This window comes from Paramisgurnus dabryanus, chromosome 23 (assembly GCF_030506205.2).
Source record: "Paramisgurnus dabryanus chromosome 23, PD_genome_1.1, whole genome shotgun sequence".
Lineage (NCBI taxonomy): Eukaryota > Metazoa > Chordata > Actinopteri > Cypriniformes > Cobitidae > Paramisgurnus > Paramisgurnus dabryanus.
This window is the reverse complement of record NC_133359.1, coordinates 20,144,977-20,169,455: the sequence shown is the minus strand read 5'-3', so window position 1 is coordinate 20,169,455 and position 24,479 is coordinate 20,144,977. Positions and strand designations below refer to the sequence as shown.

The 24,479-nt window shown below is 40.9% G+C and overlaps 2 protein-coding genes across 2 annotated transcripts; both read right to left on the bottom strand.

Annotated features, from left to right (window-relative positions):
- Nucleotides 1-1,078: 1,078 nt before the first annotated feature.
- nox5 (NADPH oxidase, EF-hand calcium binding domain 5) lies at nt 1,079-8,285 on the bottom strand. The gene is made up of 16 exons (XM_073813293.1): nt 8,161-8,285; nt 7,934-8,084; nt 7,613-7,823; nt 7,234-7,471; nt 7,003-7,156; nt 6,762-6,937; nt 6,447-6,629; nt 4,903-5,035; nt 4,566-4,708; nt 4,223-4,381; nt 4,080-4,124; nt 3,875-3,999; nt 3,664-3,748; nt 1,886-1,985; nt 1,648-1,814; nt 1,079-1,425 (listed from the first exon to the last, which is right to left on the bottom strand). Exons 1-16 carry the CDS (start codon nt 8,278-8,280, stop codon nt 1,294-1,296), a joined length of 2,322 nt encoding a protein of 773 aa, XP_073669394.1. The 5' UTR covers nt 8,281-8,285; the 3' UTR covers nt 1,079-1,293.
- A 4,041-nt stretch (nt 8,286-12,326) lies between these two features.
- hal (histidine ammonia-lyase) lies at nt 12,327-20,856 on the bottom strand. The gene is made up of 20 exons (XM_065297697.2): nt 20,554-20,856; nt 20,394-20,454; nt 20,207-20,234; nt 20,053-20,127; nt 19,911-19,983; nt 17,419-17,485; nt 17,292-17,329; nt 17,051-17,176; nt 16,715-16,854; nt 16,578-16,625; nt 16,121-16,268; nt 15,803-15,898; nt 15,663-15,721; nt 14,775-14,855; nt 14,025-14,090; nt 13,789-13,954; nt 13,551-13,685; nt 13,166-13,274; nt 13,001-13,070; nt 12,327-12,801 (listed from the first exon to the last, which is right to left on the bottom strand). Exons 1-20 carry the CDS (start codon nt 20,798-20,800, stop codon nt 12,670-12,672), a joined length of 1,965 nt encoding a protein of 654 aa, XP_065153769.2. The 5' UTR covers nt 20,801-20,856; the 3' UTR covers nt 12,327-12,669.
- Nucleotides 20,857-24,479: the final 3,623 nt, after the last annotated feature.

Here is a 24,479-nt window from a genome sequence, read left to right as displayed (position 1 = left end):
GAAATAACAGCGCTATTTGGATATTATGGATTATACTCCCACCTACTTTTAAAAACAAAGTTTTAACGCGTGGTTATTAGAACCCGGAGTAATCTTATATACAGTGTGTTACGACGCAAACAGTCCTCAGATTGTAGGCGATAAGACCTTCATGCGAAATCTGATGTAAACAACAGACTATGTATCTATATTTCACGGATTATAAGCATTTGTGGACAAAAATGGTAATTGGATGTATTTTATTGGACTTTCATGGATCATTCACACATCTGAAACAGACTGGATTCGATTCGCGATCTTGTTGTTTCATCACAAAAGGTAAGAAGTCACGTTGTATTTTGCATGTTGTCATCTTCTGTCACAAAATACTACATTTATGATGCTAGAGCTAAAAGCTTTTTGCCAAACTAACCGAGACCGTACGCCCCGGCTTTTCTGACGAGGCGAGCCTCTAATAACTTTACGGTCCGCATAGATATATAAGTTACACAGTCCGGACCTCCCGCTAGCTTCTAGCAATTAGCACGCGGTCCACAAGCAGTATACATCCCCCGCCGTGTCTTAATTTCTGTAATTTGCGAAAATAATGCGTTTGAAAATGTTTTATAATGGGAATATGTTAGCATTGTCCTGGGAAAACGAGTTTATTGTTGTGACTGCTAACGTAACATCACAATTTACTCTGGAATCATTGTGTGTCATGAGTTTCTTCTCCTGTAGTGTACTTATTAGTGATACTTTTCTGCATGATTTGTCTGTTGGCAACATAAACCGTTAATAATAATAGTATATAAAATAATAACACAGTATGGTCTGTACTGCTCATGATACCACTGAGCATGCGCACGATCACATGACGTTAGTAGTGGGGCGTGATCAAAGGAGCAGTAGCTCATAAATATGTAAGACTAGCTCAAAACGGCACAATCTGAACTGCCCTGAAACAGAGGCTACTAGAGATGGGTAACAATCTTTTCCTACAAGCTATTTCGAGCAAACAACTTTTGAAACATGCTTTATGGAACTCATACACCTATATAACTTGTGGAAAAGCAGTCATAAGATGGGCACTTTAAAACATGTACAACACCAAGCACAACAAAAGCCAAATAATCTAAATATGATTATGTTTGGTTACTCATTTGCACAAAGTGCAAAGACAAAGACAGGACCAAAACAGATCAAGTTAATAAGCAACATAACAAATGTGATGAAGTGTAACATTAGACAATAACCAGTTGTGATCAATAACAGGGGAGGTGAGATTGAAACAATCAAGTAACTAAAAATGGTTTAAAAATTTTCTTTGTAAAAGTGGAAGCCAAAATGTTCACACTGTGCCTTTATGGCTTTGGCCAGAGCAGGAGCTCCACAGTAAAACACATGAACTTTTCCTTTCTTTTCCTCAGAGATCTTCTGAAATACCTGCAGAACATCTCAAATTAAATATGCAAGCTCATAAATCAAACAGTTTGTTTTGTTTGTAGTCCTAATATCTGATAAATTAAACAAAGTCATACCTAAGATGTATAAGGACTAAGTGTCAGATTCTTCAAACACAAAAACTCATCCTTACAATGCTTATTATGATATATTAACCCTCAGGGCTGACCTATAGCTACAGTATAAAGTGTAGTATTGTAATACCCTTGCCCAGTCCGGTCTGCCAGGCTGTGTTCGTGTGCGAAGCCCTGTGATTGAATCTCTCTTTTCTTTCTTGGCCAGCAGATCCAGGGCCATCTGCAGACCAATGGCCTTCATGTCATTCTTACTGAGGGCTGAAGTCATGTACATATGCATCTCCAAAAACCGCCCTGAAAACATCAAAATGTGTAAGTTTGGAAAAAGATCTGTGTTTAATTTCTGCCCCGGCCCATTCTCCTACCCTCTGGTTCTTCATCTGCCTGGTCCATCTCCAGCTTGGTCAGGAGACTCACAAACCACTCAAAGGATTTCTGATCTCGGTTGATCCAAATGAAATCCACCTACAAAAAAACAAAACAAGGATCTTTGAAGTCCTGATGCAATCAAAAGTTTCAAAAATTTCACAATCTGCTCAGTTACTGGGATTTTCACACACAACCATTTCTAGGGTTTACAAAGAATGGTGTGAAAAGGGAAAAACATCCAGTATGCGGAAGTCCTGTGGGCGAAAATGCCTTGTTGATGCTGGAGGTCAGAGGAGAATGTGCCGACTGATTCAAGCTGATAGAAGCACAACTTTGACTGAAATAACAACTCGTTACAACCGAGGTATGTAGCAAAGCATTTGTGAAGCTACAACACGCAAAACCTTGAGACGGATGAGCTACAACAGAAGAAGACCCCACCGGGTACCACTCATCTCCACTACAAATAGGAAAAAGAGGCTACAATTTGCACAAGCTCACCAAAATTGGACAGTTGAAAAAATGGAAAAATGTTGCCTACTCTGATGAGTCTCGATTTCTGTATTTAGACATTCAGATGGTAGAGTCAGAAATTGGCATAAACAGAATGAGAACTTGGATCCATCATGCCTTGTTACCACTGTGCAGGCTGCTTGTGGTGGTTTAATGGTGTGGGGGATGTTTTCTTGGCACACTTTAGGCCCCTTTGTGCCAATTGGGCATCGTTTAAATGCCACGGCCTACCTGAGCATTGTTTCTGACCATGTCCATCCGTTTATGACCACCATGTACCCATCCTCTGATGGCTACTTCCACATGATAATGCACCATGTCACAAAGCTCGAATCATTTCAAATTGGTTTCTTGAACATGAAAATGAGTTCACTGTACTAAAATGGCCCCCACAGTCACCAAATCTCAACCCAATAGAGCATCTTTTGGATGTGGTGGAACGGGAGCTTCGTGCCCTAGATGTGCATCCCACAAATCTCCATCAACTGCAAGATGCAATCCTATCAATATGGGCCAATATTTCTAAAGAATGCTTTCAACACCTTGTTGAATCAATGCCACGTAGAATTAAGGCAGTTCTGAAGGTGAAAGAGGGTCAAACACATGTATTAGTATGGTGTTCCTAATAATCCTTTAGGTGAGTGTATATATGTTAATGTACACTCTTATATGAAAATAAACAAAAGTTGATGCATATGCAATTTTGTATCCAATTAAATGTATGTAATAGTAAACATCATCTTTATCATCTTTTTCTTCCTCTAGAATGAAAAGTCCTGATTCCTCTAAAAACAACTGTCGTTGGTTAACATAGCAGAAACTTAAGGTAAGGGTTGTTGGCTATTTCAATTGAAAGACAAACCTTTGTTAAATTTCACAGACAGCCTACCTACGTTGTAAAAAAAATCCTCACTGGACTTAAACTTAAACTTGATTTATAGTTAATTTCAACTTTCTTGACTAGTGTGAACTTGCTTATATTTAAAAAAAAATAGTTGGATTAATTTCAAATTCCTTTTTATAATTTTTATTACTTGTAATTTCAAGTTGATTAAGCGTAAAGTTTAAGTGCAACAATGCACTGTAAAAAAGATTTATTGGTTCGAGTTTTTGAGTTTATTCAACTTAATTCAACATAAAAATATTAGTCGACTCCAAAATAGTTTACAAATTGTTGTTTCAACTTATATTTTAAGTTGAACCAACTTTTTACAGTGTAATAAACCTGTTTACACCTAAACCAATTTGGATTCGTACTCGCCTTTCTCAGCTTCATTTCATTGTCTTTAATAGTTTCACACCAAGAGTAGTTGCAGTTCGGGCAGTTTTGCTTTCTCATACGATACCTGCCAACAAAATAAAAGGGGAAAGATGCTGAAAATATAAAATGTCCTCTTTATTATTTCAACATAAATAGGTTTTATAATAAATCTGAATTGTGTATGAAAGGAGGAGATACATGTGTGGCTCACCGGCACATGATGCTCTGTAAAATAGATGCGAATGGAGTAATGCCGATTCCAGCTCCGATGAGCACTGCATGCTCGGATGTAAAGATCTGACGTGTAGGGGTGCCAAAGGGTCCATCCACATAGCACTGTCATTGCAAAATATTTAATTTAGTAAAAATATTCATGGTCAAGTCATTGCCATTAGAGCTGTTAATGCATTGCTTACCTTAATGTTACAAAATCTGTGGTTTTCACTTAATTTAGCTGTGAGCTGTGAGATAACAAAGTCATAAGTTGTCATAATTTGCCATAATGGTCTTTGAGGACACTCAAATATGTTATATCAGCTAGCTATCTCAGAAAACTCACCTCTCTGGTACCCGAACAGGCGTCTCCGAGTTCCACCTGAACCGCTGGGTCCTCAATGGGCTTTTGAGAACCTGGGCGGGCTCCACTTGTTCTGTACAGGGTCAGTTCAACAGAATCATCTTTATTGGACGCCACTGTCCCATTGTAGCAGATCGTAGACTAAGAGGTGGGGAAAAGTGTAAAGATGTATTGCATTATTACCAAAAAATGTTGGAGAGAAGCCAGTGTAAAAAAAATATCAATCACACTTGATGTGATTTGAAACACCCACTTATTGAGAATTACATCAGTGAAAGAGATCAGTAATGAACTGAGTGAGAGTATGATGGAGAAAAGCCAAGACCTGTGCTCTCCTCTGGTGCCGTCTGTTCCTCAGGCTGGCCGTGAGCCTTTTGTTGCTCATGGTTTGGCTTTCTGACTGTCTGAAATACTCATACAGGCGATTTGTCCACTGACCCAGCGAACGAATGTGCAGCCACAAAATATCTGTTTAATATGAAAAGTGTTTCTTCATTCAGTTTTGTTACATTACATTACATTTGTGTATTTGGCAGACACTTTCATTCAAAGTGACTTACAGTGCATTACAAGATACGATCCAACCCATTACCTTTCGTGCAATGCTCTATCTACTGAGCTATAGGAACTTGTTTTACCTTGCTGCTTTAGGTTTGTTTTACCTTGCTGCTCCGGGGCACTGCTGATGGTAAACGGATGCCACTCATACTTGGCAATGACGGGGATGTTTATATACACGTAATCTCCAGGTTTAAAGTGAAAGGACGGTGGTCTCTTGATCACCAAATGTGTTACCTTAAACGCACAGTTAAGAAACCGGTGTTAGATGTTGTTTGCATGCATACTGTAGTGTGCAGCATGCATGTGCATTGTGTTGTGTGTACACTTTATATAAGGTGTGCACGTTCTATTTAGGGCAGTGCTTATTGTACGGTATGCACTGTACTGTCTATATAGGGCAGTATGCAGAAGGCATGTGCATAGTGTTTACTATACAGTATATAGGGTAGTGTGCAGCGTGCATGTGTATAGTGTGTTCATTTAATACAACGTAGTGTGCAGCACGCATGTGCATAGTGTGTTCTCTCGATATAGGGTAGTGTGCAAGATACACGTGCATAATGTATTTTATCTATATAGTATGCAGCATGCATGTGTGTATTGTGTTCTATCCATATTGGGTAGTGTAAAGCATGCAAATAATGCACTGCCTTTATTGGGTAGTGTGCAGAATGGATGTGAGTAGTGTGTTCTCTCAAAATAGGGTAGTGTGCAGCATGCATGTGTATAGTGTGTTCTTTTAATATACGGTAGTATGCAGCACGCATGTGCATAGTGTGTTCTCTATATAGGGTAGTGTGCAGTACACATGTGCATAGTGTGTTTCCTTTATATAGGGTAGTGTGCAGCACACATGTGCATAGTGTGTTCTTTAGGGTTGTATGCAGCATGCATGGGCATGCATAGTGTGTTTTCTCTATATAGGGTAGTGTGCAAGATACAGGTGCATAGTGTATTCTATCTATATAGGGCAGTGTAAAGCATGCAAATAATGCACTGTCTATATTGGGTAGTGTGCAGAATGGATGTGAGTAGTGTGTTCTCTCAATATAGGGTAGTGTGCAGCATGCATGTGTATAGTGTTCTTTTAAAAAGCATGCATGTGCATGGTGTGTCCCCTCTATATAGGGAAGTGTGCAAGATACACATGCGTAGTCTATTCTATCTATATAGGGTAGTTTATAGCATGCATGTGCATAGTGTGTTCCCTCTATATAGGGAAGTGTGCAAGTGCATGTTCATAGTGTTTTCTCTCTCTATATATAGGGTAGTATGCAGCACGCGTGTGCATAGTGTGTTCTTTATATAGGGTTGTATGCAGCATGCATGGGCGTATTGTGTTCTATTCACAGTAACACTGTTTATATTGGGTAGTGTGGAGGATGGATGTGAGTGTTCTCTCAATATAGGGTAGTGTGCAGCATGCATGTGTAGTGTGTTCTTTTAATATATGGTAGGTTGCAGCATGTGCATAGTGTGTTTCCTCTTTATAGGGTAATGTGCAGAATGGATGTGAAAATTGTGTATTTTTTAAACAGGGTAGTGGGCAGCATACATATAAGTAGTGTGTTCACTCAACGTGCAAGATTACAGGTTATGTATAATCTTATGTATAATGTATCTTATACATTAACTCATACGGCACCTTTGAGGGCAGCAAGTTGACTTCAACTATGTACAGCCCTCCCATTCGAGAAACAGCTATCCCGACCAGCTTTTCAATGAGGAACACCACACCAGGTACCACAAACCACTTCCAAAAATTGGCACAGTGAACGATCAATAGGGCTAAAACCCAGATATAAGAAAGATGAGACCAGTAGAAGACCTAAAAAGAACCATATGAGAACATAAGTGTGCTTGCTATCACAATTTTAAGCTTTTATACATTTTTCAAAAAGCAGTTAAAAACTTTCCAGTTAAAAACCTATCCATACAAATAACCAGCGACACCCATCACCTCAAAATGGCCGCTCCGTCTGACAAATGTACTGGAACACACCACCATCAAACAGATGAGAACCTGCAGAACCACGCCAGTAATGGAGGCCGTTCCATTAATCCAGCCGATACCGGGACGAATGGTAAGCAGATACTCCCACAGCTGGTACGTTCCATCATTCTTAGACATACGTGCTACGGTAAAAGACAACATTTCAATTCCACCCATTTCAAATTTGACATTTATCATCACCGCTTACCAAAATTCATCACGTGAGCTCCTGTGTGCACAGTGCCGAAGATCAGGATGGCATAGCCCACGATCTGATGCAGAAGAATGTTCTGGTCAATAGGAAGCAACCTCACCACCCAAGTTGCACGCAGCCAGGTCAGACAGCGTCTCAGCATGAGCACCTGCAGGTTAAGTGGAGACGAAACTAAGAACCGATGTCACGGCAATCTCTCTCTGTCAAACGTGAAGCCAAACTCACCACAACAAAAGTGCAGTTGAGGTTGAGACACTGGCCACAACCCCTCGCCACCATGTACCAGGGCCCCCCGTATGAGTTCTTCATCATGGCAATGATGAAGAGGAGAATGTTGAGGAGGGCATATAGGCAGAGGAAGAGTAACTTACGGCTGTTGTTGTGCCAGTACGCTCGTGTCAGGTAACGGGGAGTTTTACTTTTCTTCTCTTCCAAATCTGGAGGTTTCAGCCAGTTGGCAGCACTGGGAAAATAATACACATTTAATGAAAGAAGTGGACACCAAATCATTTGTTTCAAGAACAAAGTGGTTATAGTTCATGATCCATGACCATTTGCTATATATAATAATTCAAGAGGCTCTGTTATGTATGCGAGTGTGGACCTGATAGTGAGGTTCTCCATAACTTCAGGGAAGCTCTCCAGCTCTGCCTTTAACTCCTCAAATGTTATAGAGCCACTGTTGTCTTTATCGGCGGATTCAAAAAGAGCCAGCGTCAGGTCGTCCAGCTTCTCCTCCGGAAGAGAGATGGCGCTCTCGCTCAAGCAGGACTTAAGAACCGTTTTCAACTCATCTGGATCTATTGAACCGCTGCCTATGAGTAGATTACCATAGAAAGAAAGAGGAAACACATTGAATTTTAGTTTTGATGTTTTAATGAAGCATAACTTGCTAAGCATTCCTATCGACCAATCGCAGTCTCACCATCCACATCGTAGACCTGGAAAAGGAAACGTAGTTTGTCTGTCTCGCTGCCGTGGATCAGAAGATCCAAAGCTTTGAGAAGTTCATCCAGACTGATGGAGCCGCTTCCATCGGAATCGAACAGGGCGAAGAACCTCTCGGCGAAAAACGACTGTAAAAGGTGACGAGAAAGTTTGACGTGATGTGCACAAAGGTTATAAAGCTCATAAAGATCACTCAGCACTGACCTCTTTGACTTTGAGAGCTGTTTTAAACTCATCCAGGTCGATTTCTTTGTCGTCCCCTGCGATATTCTCGAACTGCTCGGTGACCCATTCCAGCCAGCGTGTGTCTTCATCCAGACTCATGTCTGTTCCCCAACAACACACACTCTTTATTAACTGTTTAACATACATTACTCAAGTCTATTCTTCAGATGTGGTCTTCTTTAGTAGGTTTAAGGTGGTTTTAATAAACAGCTTCAATGGTGTGGTTAGAAAAAACTTTTAATGATTAATATTTTTCTGTGACCCAGATGATGGTTCATGAAAATGATTAAAAAGTGGCCATGTTTAAAGGGGACATTTCACAAGACTTTTAAGATATAAAATAAATCTTTTGTCTCCAGAGTACATATGTGAAATTTTAGCTCAAAATACCCAATAGGTTATTTATTATAACATGTTAAAATTGCGACTTTGTAGGTGTGAGCAAAAATGTGCCGTTAAAATGCAAACTAGCTGGTCTCTGCACTAAATGGCAGTGCCATGGTTGGATAGTGCAGATTAAAGGCAGGGTCCATGATCTCTGAAAGCAAATGTTGACATTTGAAATCACCTACACAAACATGCCCCTACCGCAACAGAATCTGGACCATCTTCGACCCCAGGCAAAGATGTCATTTGTAAGACAAGCATCTTAGTGCTGATTGGCTACAAGTGTGTTTTGGTAGTTGGCCCGACTCCCTTTTCCAAAGTGTTTTTTCAGAAATCGTGCACTCCGCCTTTAAGGGGCGGTATTATCCCCCTCTGACATCACAAGGGGAGCCAAATTTCATTGAGCTATTTTTTGCTTGATACAATCATGCAGTTGAATATGTACAATTGTCTGATGTTTGTTACATTTTCAATTTTCATCAAAATACATTATACTGGTTTCTGTTACATACACTCGCCTTAAGGATTATTACACCTGTTCAATTTCTCATTAATGCAATTATCTAATCAACCAATCACATGGCAGTTGCTTCAATGGATTTAGGGGTGTGGTCCTGGTCAAGACAATCTCCTGAACCTCTAAACTGAAGATCAGAATGGGAAAGAAAGGTGATTCAAGCAATTTTGAGCGTGGCATGGTTGTTGGTGCCAGACGGGTCGGTCTGACTATTTCACAATCTGCTCAGTTACTGGGATTTTCACGCATAACCATTTCTAGGGTTTACAAAGAATGGTTTGAAAAGGGAAAAACATCCAGTATGCGGCAGTCCTGTGGGCAAAAATGCCTCGTTGATGCTAGAGGTCAGAGGAGAATGGACTGACTGATTCAAGCTGATAGAAGAGCAACATTGACTGAAATAACCACTCGTTACAACCGAGGTATGCAGCAAAGAATTTGTGAAGCCACAACACGCACAACCTTGGGTACCACTCATCTCCACTACAAATAGGAAAGAGAGGCTACAATTTTCACAAGCTTACCAAAATTGGACAGTTGAAGACTGGAAAAATGTTGCCTGGTCTGATGAGTCTCGATTTCTGTTGAGACATTCAGATGGTAGAGTCAGAGTTTGGCATAAACAGAATAAGAACATGGATTCATCATGCCTTGTTACCACTGTGCAGGCTGCTGGTGGTGTAAAGGTGTGGGGGATGTTTTCCTGGCACACTTTAGGCCCCTTAGTGCCAGTTGGGCATTGTTTAAATGCCACGGCCTACCTGAGCATTGTTTCTGACCATGTCCATTCCTTTATGACCACCATGTACCCATCCTCTGATGGCTACTTTCAGCAGGATAATGCACCATGTCACACAGCTTGAATCATTTCAAATTGGTTTCTTGAACATGACAATGAGTTCACTGCACTAAAATGACCCCCACAGTCACCAGACCTCAACCCAATAGAGCATCTTTGGGATGTGGTGGAACGGGAGCTTCGTCCCCTGGATGTGCATCCCACACATCTCCATTAACTGCAAGATGCAATCCTATCAATATGGGCCAACCTTTCTAAAGAATGCTTTCATCACCTTGTTGAATCAATGCCACATAGAATTAAGGCAGTTCTGAAGGCGAAAGGGGATCAAACACAGTATTAGTATGGTGTTCCTAATAATCCTTTAGGTGAGTGTAGTCTTAAACCTCAAAACATTTAGGAATTAGTTAATTGCATGCAGAATGGTTGACCTTTTTGTCATATGTTTTTCCTTTTTTTCTAGACTTTTGTAAATGTGAACTAAATTGATAAATTGCTTAATGGGAATTAATGTGTGAATTGATAGATCACTGTCACTGAGTGATTATTTGCTACATTGCAAGGAAAGATATCTGTTGTGATGTGAATGAGAATCTGCCTGACATGAGGATGTCCATCAGGAGAACATTTTGAGTTGAGATCTGAATGTTTATACATTATACAACCTTTCTAGTTTTTTTTATTTTGTATTTGTACTGTAAAATATAATTTATTTAATACCACAATGTGTGAAACATTTTTACAGAAGAAAAGTAACTTCTGTCCGATCTCTTACAATCAATATTTCACATACACGAATGAGTTCATACTGTTGACATTGAAATGGTGCAGCCATGTTCATTTACAATCATCATCATCATCAAAACTGTGGTCATGAAGTTCATACTGACATCTATAATTGTGTATCCTTGTTACATTGACAACTAAACATTTTGACTGTCTTGTTTATTAACAATGACACAAGGACTTTTTGGCAGACCCGCTCATAAGCATAAAAAAATATTTTAAGAGATGAACTAAGGATTAAAGGCTTATGTAGGAAATCCACAATGTTGTGCAGTTTGTTCAAATTGTTATGAGAAATGCACACATTATTTGCAAATTTCAAGAATGGTTCAAGAAATGCTTCAAAGCAACTAAGAAAAACTGTAAACAAACAAATCCACATAATCAGAAATTGTATATGCTGACTTATCCGTACTGAAACATATATACAATACAAATAAGTACATTTTATTTTGTTTTTGTCATCTCTTAAAATCCTGTGTATATAGAGCTACAACGTTTACCCAATTTTGTATTTCAAGAAAGTGAGAGACAGTACCTTTGGGTGTAAAAATCTTAGTCTGTGTCTTTTATATATTCCTTTTCTGCTGAAATGTTTTCACAGACCAAAATATCATATGTTGACAGATGATAAAGAAAAATGTTGTCTCAAATCTGAAGATGTTGGTGTTACAGCTAGTCTAGTTAATTATCTCATAGAGGATAGGAGAGAGAGATAGAAAAAGAGAGGCTGGGATGTATTGTTATGTATATTCACTATCTAGTACACACAGCAGCTGCCTCTGACATCCCTACCCCTGCTGTTCGGCCCTCAGTACTATGGACCCATACTACACAAAAATCCGAGTTTATTGTGACTTTAATCATTTTACTTAATACAAACTACAGTAATTGACCGATTTGTTTGTTTAGCTCAAGCGTGGCACCTGCATAACCAGAAATAGGTTTTATAAAAAAAAACACAAGTCATGATTAAATACTTTAACCCTCAAGCGCTCCTCGTTTTCTGTTTACACTTCTGGCCCTTGAAAGCATAATTGTAAGAAAAATATACATTTTCAATAATACAAATATAATATCTTTTTTTTTTTGTTTACGTCTCATCTATACAATAAAGCTGTGTTTTGAGAGATTTGAAGTACTTTTGTATCTGTTTACCACTAAAATCCTCAACAGATGGGGGTGGCTAAGAACGATGACGTTGAGGTCGTGCGTCAGTTTGAGTTGTAGTTCAGTAATGGCAGCGGAGAAAGACGTGAGAAAAGCTATTCGGTCCGTTGTTGCAAAACTGCCGAATATACAGAAGTTAAAGCCGGAGCAAGAACCAGGTTTGCTAACTTTTGTTTGTCGGATTATTCTGACTTGTTGTTTCCGGACGGTTTCGGTGCATGATATACGTCACGACCACATGTTAGCGATTGGCTTTGGCATATCCTGAGTGACTTTGGGCAGATCCAATAGTTTTAAACTTCAACAATGGACCCTCCTTAACGGAAGTAACGCTTTGCTATGGAGCGTGGCCAGACTCTCTGTACAAATGAAATGAATGTACGAGAGTCTGGTTATACCAGGCTAATATAGACCCCAAGGACCGATTGAGGGTTAAACACATGCATTTATTCGCATGAAAGCATCTAGAGATAAAAAATCCTTCAGAAAAGTTCAACATTTGTTATGTGATTCCCAGCCAGTTGCGAAAACAAATACAGCATCCTGATAAAACATCTTCCAGTGGCACTACCACGAATTACAGATTGATCTACGGATGTTTCTACATCAGAATAAAAATATTTTAATATGCATCTCTGTCAGCTAACTTCTGCCATTCTTGAAATGAAAAACAAAAGACTGATATTAAAAGATATTTATTCATTAGCATTTAAAACAACTTTGACAGAGATGCTGCATATGGACCAACAGAATGCCAACTAGTTTTACTATAAATTATGCAGATTTTTATAATATAAGACAGTAGGATAATGTAAAGGGTTGCTGTCTGTCACTCCAGTCTGACCCGTTTCCGTGGTGACGGGGGCGGGTCCAGAGCGAAGGCGGTGGGGGAAGAGGGGCGGGACTCTGGGATGACTTCCATGCAATATTTCTCAATGTATGGCTCGGCAATATTCCACACCTGACAGAAAACAATTACAGATAAGTGATGCACTGCAAACCGTTTAATGCATATTAAAAATAATGACAGCCCTGCGATTTAAGCTATTGATTCTTTATCCACTGCACAAATAGTGCAAGACGATTAACACTACACTACATTTACACGATCCTAACGGTTGTCTTAGCAAGCACGACCGATAAGAAACTGGGAAACTTGCCTTTTGGTCAACAAGAAGTCGATGTACGGCTTCAATATCTGGAGCCATGAATCTGTCTTTAATCCAGGGCCTGGGGTTTAGAGATAGATGAATGAAAGAGGTTTGTCATTTATTAACCAAGAAGTTCAATATTTTAGGAGTTTAGTGTATCACAGGTCGACCTACTTGACTGTAGTGCGCACAAGATCGTAGACTTTCTCCAATGGGGTTGTTGTACGCAATGGACGTAGGAACTCAATACCCTGACAGGCTGCTAACAGCTCGATTGCCAGCACTGTAGAAAAGAAAACCCAAATAAACTTAGACATTACATTAGTATTTGTGATTTACAGTGCACTATGTTATAAGTATGCGTGTTCCCTATCTTACAAACCAACCTTATGCTACTTTTTTTGCATTATAAATGAAGTCAGAAGTAATATTATATTCTGTCATAATGCTTTGTGCACATTCGGTTTCCTTAACTAGGGGGCGCCATAACAGTATCAGTTTAGCTTGAACAACAAAAGATGTCAGTGGGTGTATGGGAGACTGAAATGAGGTTCTGGACCTTGTTCGACATGCTCCACCACTCTGAGTGCTTTGCGGGCGGCCCAGCCTCCCATGGACACGTGGTCTTCAGTGGCCGCGCTAGTCGAAAGGGAGTCAATAGAGGAGGGGTGGCAAAGTACTTTGTTCTCTGAAACTGCAGGGTTAGATGCATCTGTGTTTTAGTTAATGGTCAACATGTCAAAATGTAATGAATTTTCCTTTCCGGATAAACCGTTGAGTGTGTTTGCGATGCTAACCGAGAGCCGCGGCGGTGCAGTGGGCGATCATGAAGCCAGAGTTCAGGCCTCCTTCGTTCACCAGGAACGCAGGCAGTTCGCTGAGCGAAGGATTGCAAAGACGTTCGATGCGCCGCTCGCTGATGGAAGCCAACTCGTGCACCCCGATCGCCAAATAATCCAGAGCCTAGAAATGGAGTATAGGGATCGTTAGGGAGTGTTACAGATTTTGAAAATTGTTTTTGTTGAATAAATACCTTTGCTGGATATTCTCCATGGAAATTTCCACCAGATATGGTTTCTCCTCTTTCTGCAAACACCATCTAAGTTGTAGTCAAGGCCAAAAGGTACAAAGCCTTTTCTTTCTGTATGCATGGTCACTATAAGACTTCCTCAGTAAAAAAAATGCCGTCCATGCTGGTCTACCACCTACATAAGCATGAAAATGGTATACTTCAGCCAAATATCAAAATTATCTCATGATTTACTCACCCTCAAGCCATCTGAAATACGTATGTCCATCATCATTCAGACGAACACATATTTTTCTTACAAAAATCGCATCAATTACTCGGAGAAGATCTTTATTAACCCATTGGAGCCATGTGGATTACTTCTGTAAAGGATGAATGTACTTTTTTAGGGTTTAAAGTCTGAAGTTGTTCCCTGATCCCTGTTTTCTACCAGTATGAAGCTTGGAAGAGCGAGGACATTTACTAAAATAACTTTAAATGTGTTCATCTGAAAATTGATGAACATGTGTATCTTGGATTGCTTGAGGGTGAATAAATCATAGGGTAATTTTGACATTTGGCTGGAGTATCACCTTAAGAATACCATTTTCATGAATAGCATTTTTGACGACCCTGGTTCACTAAGGCTGTCCTTTTGGCATCCCATGGTAAGTATCTCTTCAATAATGCATCCCATGGTAAATGCAGCCACATTTTATACGTGCTTTTCTGTAAAATGGTAAGATACAGTAGATTTAGATGTTAAAAGGATACAGGATTGTCTGTGGCACTGTTTATTTCGGTATTAATTATTTTCTTGACAAAGTCTATTGTGTCATTCGCAATTCCATGGACCTGTAAAATCAAAGCAAACTAAATTAAAATATCTATATCGAATATAGTTTAGACAACACCTATTTAGAAAAAGCTGCCAAAATAAAAGTCCCAAGCTGTCACTAGGGCAGTACCCTTTAAAAAGATCCTAATATAATGTACTATTAAGGTACAAATGTGAACACCTTATACACCGATAAGCCATAACATTATGACCACCTGCCTAATATTATGTAGGTCCCCCTAAAACAGCCCTGACCCGTCCAGGCATGGACCTTTCTATCAGAACCAGCATTCATTTTTCTGCAATTTCAGCTACAGTAGCACATCTGTTGGATCAACTTTGAGGACAAACAAGTTGATGTGTTAGAAGCAGGAAAAATGGGCAAGTGTAAGGATCTGAGCGACTTTGACATGGGCCAAATTGTGATGGCTAGACGACTGGGTCAGAGCATCTGCAGCTCTTGTGGGGTGTTCTCGGTCTGCAGTGGTCAGAACCTATCAAAAGTGGTTCAAGGAAGGAAAAGTATTGAACCGGCGACAGGGTCATGGGCGGCCAAGGCTCATTGATGCATGTGGGAAGCAAAAGGCTGGCAAGCTATACTTGAGCTGAAATTGCTGAAAAAGTGAATGCTGGTTTTGATAGAAGGTCTAGTAGAGTCCATGCCTCAACGGGTCAGGGCTGTTTTGGTGGCAAAAGGGGGACCTACACAATAATAGGCAGGCGGTCATAATATTTTGTACCCTTTAAGGTACTAATATGAACTATTTGGGTGCACTTTGACGGGTACCGACATTTTTGACCATTTTTCTGACATTGTATGGTACCTGTGGACAACAGCGCATGGTGTAGGCATCTTGAACCCGGTCACAAAACCGATGGCTTTCTGCAAAGATTAAAAGAACAAATCTAGTTGTCACTTAATGATTAAACAGATTTAAGCAAAGTTTATGAACACCGTGTTCACCTGCTATTTCAGAGGGGTGATGATCAGAATCCAGAAGAGAACGAAAACGCAGAGCCACTTCATTCTGTCCTGGATGAGGACGGAGTTTATGGATATCTGCAGAAAAGTTGCATGAAGTTTTAGTCTAATAAAACCATGAAAAGTAAAAAAAAATCTACAAAATCTAAACTATGGCTTCAGTGATATACAAATGTTCAAAATATATGATTTGTCTATATTACAGTGTTTACAGTTGAGAAACGGTGTCAAAATACACCTAGTCATATCCAGCACATCAATACAATGTTGACATAGGAGCTACTGTTTGTTTTTCCTCACCGCTATCAAAGGCTTTTGTGGTCCCCTTCAAAACCTCTAGGGTCAGGGCAGCAATGATGTCAGCCTGGCGGGCGATGGCCTCAGCCCTCTCCACGGCCTCTGCACCCAGCGAAGTGATCATCTGGGTCCCATTGATTAAGGCTAAACCCTGTAAATCGTATTAAACTTTGATTAGTGATCTAACAAACTATTTATCAACTTAACCACCTGAAGTACTCAAGCACTTATCAGACTTTAAACCCTTCAATGCTACCTAACTAAATAAAACATTCACAACTTGTCTTGCTAAACTATTTGACTCAAATTTGTACCCTATGGTTTTAAGATTTTACATTCAGTTCTGTTAGATATCATGAACTATGGCCGAAACGGGTCAAGAACAAGTTTTTGACCTACAAAACAGCTCTAAGTCAACAAAAGCAGATAAACATGTTGACAGCGAGGGGATTAACCGTACCTCCTTTGGCTGCAGAGATATGGGTTTCAGACCATGTGCTTCCAATACCTGTTCCAATACAAAGGTCAAACGAGGAGTAAATAAGTTCATGCAAGGGTCTGATCAACAACAAAGCAAAGGCAACCGAAGACGCTTACATATTTGGCATCTGCCCAGCCGCTCTTGGGCGACCACATCTTTCCTTCACCCATCAGGCCGAGGGCGAGATGAGAAAGGGGGGCGAGATCTCCACTCGCACCTACCGTGCCCTTCTCCGGGACGTAGGACAAACAGGAAGCTGGGAAGAAAAATGAAATATTATTAAAATGACTATGCAAATTTCAAACATAAGGGTCTCAGCGGGATCAGTTCAAACAGACTTCATGCTAAGAGTATTTTAATAAAGCTTATGTTTCATGTGGTGCTTTTGAGCTGTGCAAAAGAAACCTCACAATAATCTCTTTTGATAACCAGTGCAGAAATGATGAATATACCATTGAATGCCTGTATCATGTTATGAAGAGTCTCCAGTGAAACACCACTGTGACCTTTAGCCAAAACATTGATTCTCAAGGCGAGAAGCATTCTGGTCCTTTCTGGACTCAATGGGCTTCCCAGACCTACAGTCACATGAACAATAACAAATAAGAAAGAAGGAAGTCATTTAATAACATTTCAGGAAATTCATGAACTCAGGGAAATATGAGGTTGGACACACCAAAAATATACATTTACCTGATGAATGTGAGCGAAGGAGATTTTCTTGAAGTTCCCTGCATGACAGAAATGCATGATGTCAACGTGACCTGAAGCTTAAAACTTTCAAGAACATAAATGAACTTTGAAGAAGTAAAAAATATACTTCAGCTTGCTGACTGGAATGACAGTCCGTGCAAATTTACCAAACCCTGTAGTGATGCCATACACAACTATAGAAAAATAAAGAAAATATAAATAATTATAAAATAAATCATATTTAGAGAAGACTTCATAATACACATTAAAAAAAGATTTGTAGGTTCAACTCAAAAAGTAAATTAAAAATATTAGTTGATTTCATTGTATTTTTCTGGAATATAAGTCACACTTTTTTCATAGTTTGGTGGGTCCTGGAACTTATAGTCAGGCGACTTATACGTCAAAATGATTTCATATGAAACAAAAGAAACCATTACCGTCTACAGCCGCAAGAGTCAACTTTATGTTGCTCCTGTATTTATATAATTCATTGAATTCAGTGATGCAGAATGACTTCGGGACCTTTTTTAAACTTGATTTGGCTTGTCGTGTTAAATAATCCTATTCAGCCTCCCAGGTATGTTCTGTATGCTATTGTGTATCGTGTAAATAACTGTTTATGTTACTTTAACATGTACAGACACCTATTCAGCCTGCTGTTCTGTGCTATTGTTTCGTTGAATAACTTGGCTTTCCAGATTAGATGTCTGTTCTTCGGCTTGGATTTTGTGAAATCATTTTCTAAATAAACACGACTTATAGTCCACTGCGACTTATATATGTTTTTTCCTCTTCAAAACGCATTTTTGACTGATGCGACTTATACTACAGAGCGATTTACAGTCCGAGAAATACGGTTGAGAGTTTGTCTCAAAAAAGTCGAATTAATAATTTTAAATCAACCATATTGTAAAAGAATGCAGCATGAAGTTAAAACAATTGGTTTTGCAAGTCAACTCAACCTACTATTTTAAGTTTTGGCTTGTGAAAAGTTGACATAACTTATAAAATCAAGTTGAAATTGATTAACTTAATTTAAGTTAAAGTAACGTAAAAATATATGTTGATTTGACAAAAATGCTGCATATTTTTTACACTGCATGTAACTTACTTTTTTGAGTTGAACCAACTTTTTTACAGGGTATGAATTAAAAACTTCGGGATATTCTGTACTAAATTAGCTTTACGTTTTTGACTGATGAGTCTCTGCCACAATGTTAGTGTTGTGAATGGTGGTTAAAGTCACAATCAAATGTTTTGAATTTGAATATTGTGATTTTTTTTACAAATTCCTTTTTTAATTCATGTGCCCTCATAATCTTTCATCAAAAACGCAAATCTCTAGCCTGGTTAGCCAGACCTACATCAAGATGTAAGGTCTGGCAACTCTTCACACAAACGGCTCAATGCAAGGGGCGGGATATAAGGTTGTCCCTCAAAATGCCTCTGCACGCAATAGGATAGCGCTATGACGGATCAGAGCAACGAAGAAGGTGACGTAGTTACCGTAACCAGTCGGCAAAACTCCAAACACATCTTTCTTCCTTAAAAAGGACTTCAGTAGGGTTTATTTGCTCTTCTCTCAAAGAAAAACATAAGTCTAAGTCCTCCAGAGTCGCGGCCAAAGCCGCTTCAAAAGAAAGCTGTTCGCCAGCAGCAGCAGCCATTCTCTGTTTTCAAGTAGGAACCGTTGCAGCTCTGTCGTCATCATGTTAAGCCCGCCCCACAGACGCTACACACGATGTGATTGGCCTGACCAAATTTTGGTTTTTGGACCGGTTAAGTGTATTGTGAGTGCCTAGACTAAACCCTGGCAGCAAATATATTTTGCGGCCGCTAGGGTGCGTCTAGATTTCTAGGCTAGCAAATCTCCCCTTCTCGAAACAATCTCTCTCTTTCCAGGAGGGCCCGGTAAAAGATTGCAGCGATTAACAAATAGCAACATGACCCAAATTCCACTATCCAATCAACGGATGAATTCAGGTCCAGCCCTAACTTTTGTCCTCATTTCAGAAGCCGTTTCACTCAGATATAAGTCACCAGGGTGAAAATAAGACAAATGATTACAAATCATAAGTTACAAATGATTAGTGTTTATTAACATAAAAGAACACCATTCCAGCCATCATTTTCCAATTTCCCATTAATCCTAAATCCGAGTTGAGAGGTGATCTATGTAAGGAACGCTGTTTCTGGGTTCAAGCATCCACCCAGTTTAAGTGAGACTACAGACTCAACAGACATTTAACATTTATATTACACAATTACACCAAAGATTTTATAAAATGATGGCGTACAAAACATTCCCCTGACTCAACGGCATTCCTGACACTAATATTTGAATGATTCATAAAAGTCATCTGTGTTTCAGCATTGAGGTAGAAGTTAGGCGTGTGATTTTTCAATCATTTTAAAGCACATCATGAGTTTATGTTAGTATGCATTGTTAAATTGTTGTTTTAGGCATCTGAAAGACAGAGCTTTTTGACACGGAACATCAGAATTAATAAGCAGACTGGACCAATTTAAAATATATGTGTATGTGCCATTTTCCTGATAACACTTTATTATGATTAACATGGCGTATAGCATAGTGTAAACTAACATTATTCTGACCTTTGTTCTCTTTCACAATGGTATCCAGAAGCTCTCTTGCCTGCACAACCTTCTGCTCAGCCTCTAGAGTCAGCTGAAGATCAAACGTATTTCAATGAAAATTTTTGCAATCCACTGAACACATCCACCCAAACCAACTCACCTTAATCTTATAGAGGCCTTTCCCTAAATTAACCAGGTCTGTTGAACTCAAGCTGTTTCCATCTAGAGCAATGTACTGAACAGGGAGAGATGACATTAATTCAAATCGTGGTAGTCAGATTGTTATATTTCTGTAAGTCATATTTAATACTCACATCTATCGGTGCCCTGTACGTTCTTGTTCTGATTTTGTTAGGTTAAGGACTTCAGGCTTGGTGGTGTTTACACATGGAGTAAATAGCAATGAACGTCTGGGAGATCTTCCAAAAGACAACAATCATTTACATGGATATCTCTATCTTGTCCAAATAATAAAATATAAAACAACAACATAAAAGATACAGATGTGAAGTCACAGGCTGGCTTGGTATGAAGTCTGTTGACATAGCATCTCCTTCAAAAGCTGAAGATAACAGTAAAATAAGTTATTGACATAACAATTTCTTAAGTCCCAAGTCAGAATTGTACAACAAACGTCTACAAACATCATGAAACACATTACCAAGTTCAACAAAGTCATTATCCTCAAGGACTTCTTCAATGATGTCATCATTGTCCAACAGCCCCAATCCTTGGCATCTTCTGACCCAAAAATGCACTTCTTTGATTGACCGGATCCCTCCGTTGTCAGGTTTGTTTTTAATGTAACGCTTGAGAGCTTCCATGCCCAACCACTTAATAGTGCAGGTTGCATCTTTGCATGGAACGGTTAGCCACTCGTCACGGATGTGGACGGTGAATCGAGGCATCGCGCTGGACTGAACAACTGAAGCTGCGATGAGCAGCAGTTCGACTTAATGATAAACAAACTCCAATGGGCCAATCAGAAGCTGTCCTTTGGACCCTTCCTTTTTTACACAGAAGAGTATGGAGGTGGGGGTGTTTGAATAAGTTATCTCTGCACTGAAGTTTCTGTTAAAAGTGGTTGTCAAAAGCAATACAGACTAATCAAGATGCTTGCTAAAAGCATGTCCTGAGAAGCTAAAACTTTATAAAAATGCAAAGTTTTAATTAAAATCGAACTTGTATTAACTGCAAGACATCCGATAAATGTAACAATCTGATGCAAATATAACAAAACATTATTTAAATAAGATGTTACATAACTGCATCAATATTCAATTAGTCAAAGACGTCATTGTTAATTGACATCATTTACATGAAATCATTCAAATTGTGACTATTGACACATTGTTTACAGGGCAAATACATGACATTTAATTCAAATGTGTCACACCATGTTTCACCATCTTACATTTCTGCAGTACAGCTTTAAAGAAAATACAGTTTAGCGAGATAAGATAGGGTCTGCCATTGATGTTGGGCCACAGGTTGTGATTACCACAAATCTCTATCACCTGGCTGTGGTCATCATTTGGTGGACTGTACAAGGTTGAGCATCAGGCCAAACCAGAGTTGGCTCAGTTGGTCGTGGGTGAAAGGATAAGACATGGGGGAAAACAAGTTAGCCAAGAGTTTTCTTACATAAGACATGAATTTACAGAAGTTTGAATATGATTCTCGTGGAGCTACTTGTTTTGTCAGTTAAATGCTTGAATGATTTATTAATTAATTTTCATGATGTCTCACGTACCACCGAATTCACATACAGTAAACTACTGTCCGACCTGGAGCTATCCAACTTTTTATAGCTTCACTCATGATCCACCTACAAAAGATAGATAAAAATAAAAAGTAATTCTGCTTTTCCTGTGAATGTGCCTGAAGAACAGAAACACAATCTACAAAATGCTTTTAACAGTAAATGATTACAATTTTAATGTAGGGAGGGTGTCAACTCTGAAAGAAAGAAACATACATACACTGTCAGAAATAAAGGTACAAAACTGTACCTTTTCTGTCACTGGGGCTGTACCCTAAGTTTCTGTTTGGTACCTTTTACAGGAATACAAAACAGAATACAATTTTGGGTAGATTACCGTACCTTAAGGACCTACATTGTTAGAAAAAAGTCAAAATATGTACCCTAGCTATCAGTGGGCAGCACCCTTAAAAAAGGTAATTGTATGGACCATTAGGTACAGATATATAAACATTTAGTACTAATATGTACCTTTGAGATACTAATATTTATTTTTGAGGTACTAATAAGCTCTATTTGGTCCCATAATATACCTCTGAGGTACTAAAATGAAATCCTTAGGTGCAAAGCTGTACTTTTTGAAAGGGTTCAGCCCCAGTGACAGAAAAGGTACAGTTTTCACTTTCTTGTTTTGAGTTTAGTGTGTGGGTTGCCTTTCCCTGTGCGCATCATCAACTGAGCATCTGAGTGAATTTCCCTAAAAGAGTGATACGGAGAGCTTTGTGCCTTGTTAAAGGCAGCCACTCTCTCGTATATCTGGAGATCAACGTCCTTTTCAGGATGGCTTTTCGTCCATGCGATCTTGGGTGCGGAAAGTACATGGGTCCGAAGGACGGTCACGAGTGTTGTCTCTCGTGCTTGGGCATTGAGCACGCGGAGGCAGCGTTTTGCTGAGGGTGAGTGTTCTCACTGCGAGAGCATGTCCCTTGTGGATTTGCGGAGATGGTTGTCTTTCCTTAGGGAAAAACGAAACCCGCGTCTTGCTAGTGTCGAGTGTCGCCACGGTGCGGCTGTGAGGCTCTCAAAGGATGACCTCCGCATTACTGTGCTGAACCGGCAGTGGGATTTGTCCTCCGGCTCTCAGCCTCCTCGTCCACAGCCGGTAGAGGTTCCAATGGAGACTGCAGCGTCGTGTTCTACGATGTCTGTAGAATCTGTTGTGCCTCCCTCCGGGTCCACAGCATCGCAACATCCGAGGGTGGGCCCCCTTCCTCTGAAGTGGATCCCTATGTCCTTCCTCCCTCTGGTATGGGTTGCTACACCGGAGTTCAATCCGAAGATGGTGGCCGTGCTATCTCGAGCAGCGGAGACCGTAGGGTTGGAGTGGGTTACCCCCCTCAGCCCGAACCATCCCATCTGGATGATTGGTTCTTTGGAGCTGCCCGGGCTTCACAGCCCTCTCCTCCAATGCCTTTCTTCCCCGAGGTGCACGAGGAGCTGACGAGAACTTGGAAGTCACAGTTTTTGACCAGATTGCGGCCGTTTCAGCCCTCCCCCCTCACCTCCCTCACCGGTGGAGCCGCTAAGGGTTATACGGGGATCCCTCCAGTGGAGCGGGGGGTCGCGATGCAGCTGTGTCCGGCCACCGCTGCCTCTTGGAAGGACCGCCCAACCCTCCCCTCCCGTGCTTGCAGACAGTCGTCCGGTTTAACGGGCGCTGCCCACCAGGCATGCAGAGAGTCGGCTTCAGCCCTGCATGCTATGGCGTTGCTGCAGGTTCATCAAGCGAAGGCCTTGAGAGATCTGCACGAGGGAGGACATGAGTTGCCTGTCCTCTCGGAGCTCCGGGCTGCCACTGATCTGGCTCTCCGTGCAACAAAGGTGACAGCGCAGGCGATTGGTCTTGCCATATCCACGCTGGTGGTCCTAGAACACCACCTATGGCTGTGTCTAGTGGACATGTCGGACGCGGATAAGAATAAGTTCCAGACCGGTCTCTTCGGCGAGTCGGTGGAGTCTTTCGCCCACCAGTTCTCCGCCGCCCAGAAGCAGACGGAAACGATAGCACAAGTCATGCCCCGGCGCAAGCAACCTGCATCTTGCCCTCCAGCGCCGGCTGCCCCATCTGCTCCTCGCCGAGGGCGCCCTGCGGCGGCTGCTTCCGCCCCCCCCCTGCTAGGACGTCATCCAGGCCACGGAGGGGGAACAGCCGTCATCAAACTCGCCCCGCCCGCCCCACCCGCTTCCCGTGGCAAACGGAAGACGAAGCAGCCCTGAGACGGGCGACCTGGATTTGGATGGGATCACTCTTCGGGAGACGGTGAACGCACCGCTCCCTCCACCGGAGGAGGGCCGGGTGGAGAATCCTTGGTTTCGTTTTGTTTCCGTTCTGCCGGCTTCTCAGCCGTGCAGAGTGCATTCCTATTCCTTCTCCAGGTCTCCAGAGGATCGAGAGAGTCATGAGCGGGCATTCACATGCTCATCCTCCCTCTCCTCTATCGCCAGTGGGTGTTTTTCGTAGTCTGAGCTCTCCGCTGAGGAGACCGGACGACCATCACCCTCACCGTAGTCTGCGCTCTCCACAGAGGAGACCAGACGACCATCACCCTCAGCGGGCTTAGGTCAGTGTCACACACACACACACAAACATACTGTAGATGTTCGTGCTGTCACCGCACACACACCGGCAGTCCCACCTGTCCTGCTTCGCTGCCCCACCGCTGGTACACCGGTAGTGCCGTTAATTCCCCTCGTGCGGTCCCTGGGTGCTTAGCTTCAGCTTCCCCGCCCGTCTCGTTGGGTTTTACGCACGGTCCGCCTCGGTTACGAAATACAATTCAACCGGCACACACCCAAATTCTCGGGCATTCGTTTCACCATGGTGA